At 41.5% G+C, this 4,879-nt stretch overlaps 1 protein-coding gene across 1 annotated transcript in view; it reads left to right on the top strand.

The window, feature by feature from the left end:
- Positions 1–4,879, top strand: part of PAWR (pro-apoptotic WT1 regulator) — a 152,518-nt gene that overhangs the window by 86,105 nt on the left and 61,534 nt on the right. The window contains exon 3 of the mRNA XM_032798955.1: positions 2,496–2,624. Coding sequence (XP_032654846.1) covers positions 2,496–2,624 — 129 coding nt within the window. The remainder of the gene's footprint in view (positions 1–2,495; positions 2,625–4,879) is intronic.

Raw genomic sequence — 4,879 nt, 5'->3', positions numbered from 1 at the left:
TTTAGCGCTACTCCTCTCGTCGGGGAGGAGTACAGAAATCGATTTAAAGAGCCCTTTATATCGATATAAAGGGCGTTGTAGTGTGGACGGGTACAGCGTTAAATCTATTTAACTCTCTTTAAATCGATTTAAACGCGTAGTGTAGACCAGGCCTCAGTTGGAAGGGGAGGCAATCTCCCCGCCCTCTTCTCACGATAATCATGCAAGTTCAGGCTTACACGGCTGCTCTCCTGTCAGGGAGTGAGTCTGACACTACACAATTCAGTTGCAGTCTCATTTGGAGTATTTGTGTGTAATGCACTTTGACAATATTGATTTATTGTCACTATTGTGTGTGTCCTTTGAGCTCATGGGCATGATGATGAGGGGTGGAGGAGATGCACTGCTCAATGTGCTGCTAACTTAATATTTTTCTTTAACGTCGTGATTGGTATGGGATTCCCACCCTCAACATTTTAATGTCCAAAACTGCTAAGGGTATTTCAATACCATTCTTAGTAACAAATAGACAATCCTTGCATTGAAAAGCTAATGATATTTGGTGGGGAAAAAAGTTTCGTCTCACTATGATTGCTACAAAATCTGAATTAGGTGCATTTGAGATGAAGTTGAAGCAGCAGAGGAAGAGGTTTGGTTGTTTTTTTTCCTGATTAAAATAGCAACTTAACTACTTCAGAGACTTTGTATTCTGTGTACATTTTGTGTAAATTTAGATGGAGAATCTTTTAAAAATGTAAAGAGTTTATTTGAAATAATTGTTTTCTGCTTGTTTTTTATAATTTTAAGATTTATTACATCACAGCTTTCCTCACTCTAATCTCAAAGTTGAAAACTTTTTTCCTTTGAGGTTTTCCAGGGTTTTCACTTTATTGAATATTTTGAAATGTGGGGGCAGAATCTGCACTGAGTTTTAATCTTCGTTTTTATTTTTCCAGTAAAGTATCATACATCCACTGTGTGACACTAATCTTCACTTCATTTGAGAAATCTTGTGTCAGGTCAATAGTTCTTTTTGTAGAAGTCTGGCTTTGTGAGAACTAAAGATAAATTCCTTTCTCTTTTTTGTTTTAATTGTTTGGGTTTGTTTTGTTTTATTTAAAGTCTTGTGTTCCATCAGAGTGAATCATTAGGATAATGGCTGGTCTTCAGCTTCTAGAGTTATAGCCTGTAGCATTTTCAATGTTATAAATGCTAGTGTATTCTGTCTTTAAGAGGAGAACCTCTTATTAGTAAGGCTACGTTTTAGTCACAGGTATTTTTAGTGAAAATCGGACCAGTCATGGGGAGTAAACAAAAATTCACAGCCTGCAACCTGTCCATGACTTTTACTCTATACCCCTACTAAAAGTTGGGTGGGGGAACTGTGGCTGCTGGAGGAGGATGGCCCAGGACCCCAGCTGGTGCTGCAGTCGGGGAGGTGGGCTGCGGCGGCACTGCACGACCTGGGACCTCTGCTGGTGTGGGGCGGGAGGGTGGAGAAAGGGTTGGCGGGGCTGGCAAGCTCCTTACCCGGCTCCGATAGGCATGTCCCTGAAGCTCATAGGGGGAAGGGTGGCCAGAGGGGCTCTGCATGCTGCTTCCGCCACAAGCACCAGTTCTGGCAGCTCCCACTGCCTGGGAAACGCAGCCAATGAGAGACTAGGAAATCCAGGGACGTGCTGGTGGGAGACAGGGAGCCCCCCCTCAGGTAAGCGCTGTCCCGCTCCCCAACTCCCTGCCCCAACCCTGAGCCCCCTCCCACACATCCAAACTGCTGCTCCTGGCCCAGGGGCTGCCTGGCTTGGCCAGCCCCTGAACCAGCACCGGCACCCGCAGAAGTCATGGAAAGTCACAGAATCTGTGACCTCTGTGACAGTCACGCAGCCTTACTCGTTAGTACTAGTTAGACAAGATGGGTGAGATAATATCTTTTATTGGATCAACTTCTGCGGGTAAAAAAGGCAAGCTTTCAAGCTACACAAACTACTGAAAACAAAATCAGACGACTAGATTTGTTTAATGTTAAGAGTGCAACTGAGATGACAAAAGCATGGAAACTTAGAATTAAGGCAGAAAATTCAGATTCACATTCCAGACTTAGCAAATGTTGCTGTGCCAAAAAGAAGGTCCAGTGGTGTGTGTTGAAGTGTCAGTCTGGTTTTTCTACTTTGCCGCTACATTTCCTCTCTTATTTCCTTTGTTGGGCTTGTACAGGCCTGCAAATGTTGCTCAAGCCAATTGGGTGTTCTTGGGGGAACTGACTTTTTCTTAACTACTATTTTTAAAAAAACAAAATCTACTTAGTTTCCCAAACTTGATCCCTATATCTAAACTATTTTAGCATGACCAATATAGAATCAAAATCCCATGTTAATTTAAACAAAATACATAAATCTTGAACTAACCTTTGAAAGTATTAATACTGATATATAAACTTCATAGACTGCTTCAGTTTTTGTTTGCATACAAATCCAAAATGTAAAATAGCTTTTTTCAGCTGAGTATTTTGTTTTTAGAGTCTGGATGAATATGACGATGATGAAACAGGACAGAAGGAGCGAAAGAGGGAAGATGCTATTACACAGCAGAATACAATGCAGAATGAATCTGCCAGTGCAGACCCAGGGGGCTCGTACCTAATACAGGTGAGAACTTAAAATTTTGTTCCATTTAAAATTTAATTCAGTTGCTAATTCCAGACTTAAATTTGGTTAATCTCATGTTTCTGACTTCTGTTTCAACTCCAACCAAGGCAGTAAACTATTTTGTAAGTGGAAACAAGTTATCAAAACTGGTAGTCCCTTGTATTACTTAAAATGTACATTGATTTAGTCATCCTTCATTTTTATCACATTAAAAATGCTCATTAATTGTATTTGTCTTGTTACCTGATTGTTGCCTGATTTTCTTTTCTTCTGCGCTGCTGCTGGCAGACCGCTGCCTTCAGAGCTGGGCTCCCAGCCAGCAGCCACTGCTTTCCGGCGGCCCAGCTCTGAAGTAAGTGTGGTAATACCATGACCCTCCTAAAATAACCTTGTGACACCCCCCAGGCCCCCTCCAACTTTCTTTTGGGTCACAACCCCCAATCTGAGAGATGCTGGTCTCCCCCATGAAATCTGTATGTATAGGGTAGAAGCACACAGAAGACCAGATTTCATGGTGGGAGACCAGATTTCACAGTCCGTGACGTGTTTTTCATGGCTGTGAATTTGGTAGGGCCCTATATATAAGTAAGCAGGCTAGTCCTATGGGCTATAAGATACTGATTTATTTATGTTTAAACTTCACACACAGTGATTTGTTTATTGACCTTTCTAAACTATAATTAAATTGAATGATTTCTGTGAACAAATTTTCAAGCACAGGAAACAGTTTTAAACAATTAGTGTAGTGTATTTTTAAAAACTTTATTGTTCATTGCATTGTTACAGGAAAATCTCCATTAAGCAAATATGCAAAGTGTGTTTTTTTTAAACATTATTGAATGTATATCTGCCATCTTTTTGTTTTTAATGGTTAGACTGACTAAACTTAGTTACATGGCAAAAGATGTCTGTGTTAATAAATAAAGATACCATTTTCATTTCAGGAAGTCAACAGATAATCTCTCACTTTTGCTAGTAAAAGACTGAGTAAGAATCTACAAACTGTAAACTTTTTAATATCATTATTAAAATAAAATACTGTAGTAAATTATCTGTGGCAGCTTCTCTTCAGTTACGATTGAGACTTATAATAGAAAATAAGTCTGATCTTGGATTCCTCTCTAAAATGATAAAAATGTCCAGTTTGAGATGCCTAGGGCCTAATTTTTCCAATTACATAAAATTATATGGCACTATATATGCTCAAAGCACGTGAGATGTTTCTCCAAAAATAAAGTACGATAAAGTCCCTATTTTACTAACTAACTAGGGAGTATTTACTTCTGTAATATTCAGAAGTGAATACTGACAAGCAGGGGCATTGCATTTCAAAGTATGGCACCCACAGATTTCAGTTGTATTTATTTGTGCATTGTGAGCACTTCTACAAATTACACCCCAATGTCTCAACTCAAGCACCCAGAAAATGAGAACACAGCTAGTGACCACCTTTGAAAAGTTTGGTTTAAATGGCTTGCCTAGCATCATATAGGAGCTCTCTGTGGCAGATGCAGGGACAGAATTCCATTCTCCATGGTATCATTCAAGTTGCCTTACCCATGAGCTCATCCTTTCGCTTCCTTCAATCCCTTGCCTCTTTCACTGCACAGCTTCCAACTTCTGCAACAAATGAGGCAAGGGTTCTACAGCTGAGTCTGCTTCACTACATAATCCTTATTCATCCCCAAAGCAGGTCCATCCTGTGCACTGAATGAGGCAGGGATACAATCTCCTTGTCTCTTTCTGTTCTCCGAGGTGCTATGTCCTAGTCTCTTGCCCAGTTGGTCACAGTTTTATGGAAAATAGGTCTTGTCAGACAAACCCAATTTTCATTTTAAAGAAATTACAGATTTGGTTGATAAAGGTAACTGCATAGATGTAATAGTCCTAGACTTCTGTAGGAAGCTTAGTGTAGTTAGTATGGTACAACATGAATTATTCACTGTGAGGGTAGGCCTACATTAAGGATTAGTGTTAAACCCAGGGCCGGTGCAACCATTTAGGCGAACTAGGCAGTTGCCTAGGGTGCCAAGATTTGGGGGCGCCAAAAAGTGGTGCCCCAAAAAAATTTTTTAAATGGTTGCAGCCGCTGCTGCTGGAGGGGCTGAGCTGCCGACGGCAGCAGCTACCTGCAGCCGGCAGCCCAAGGTGTCCCCCGGGTCAGGGCGCCACCGCTGCATTTGGGCAGCCCAGGGCGCCTCCCCCCCCCGGGGTCAGGGAGCCCCTGGGGTCAGTGTGCCGCCGCCGCAGCCGGG

This window comes from Chelonoidis abingdonii, chromosome 1, assembly GCF_003597395.2.
Source record: "Chelonoidis abingdonii isolate Lonesome George chromosome 1, CheloAbing_2.0, whole genome shotgun sequence".
Classification (NCBI taxonomy): Eukaryota; Metazoa; Chordata; order Testudines; family Testudinidae; genus Chelonoidis; species Chelonoidis abingdonii.
Note: the sequence above shows the minus strand (reverse complement) of the source record. Positions and strands in the feature narration are given on the sequence as shown.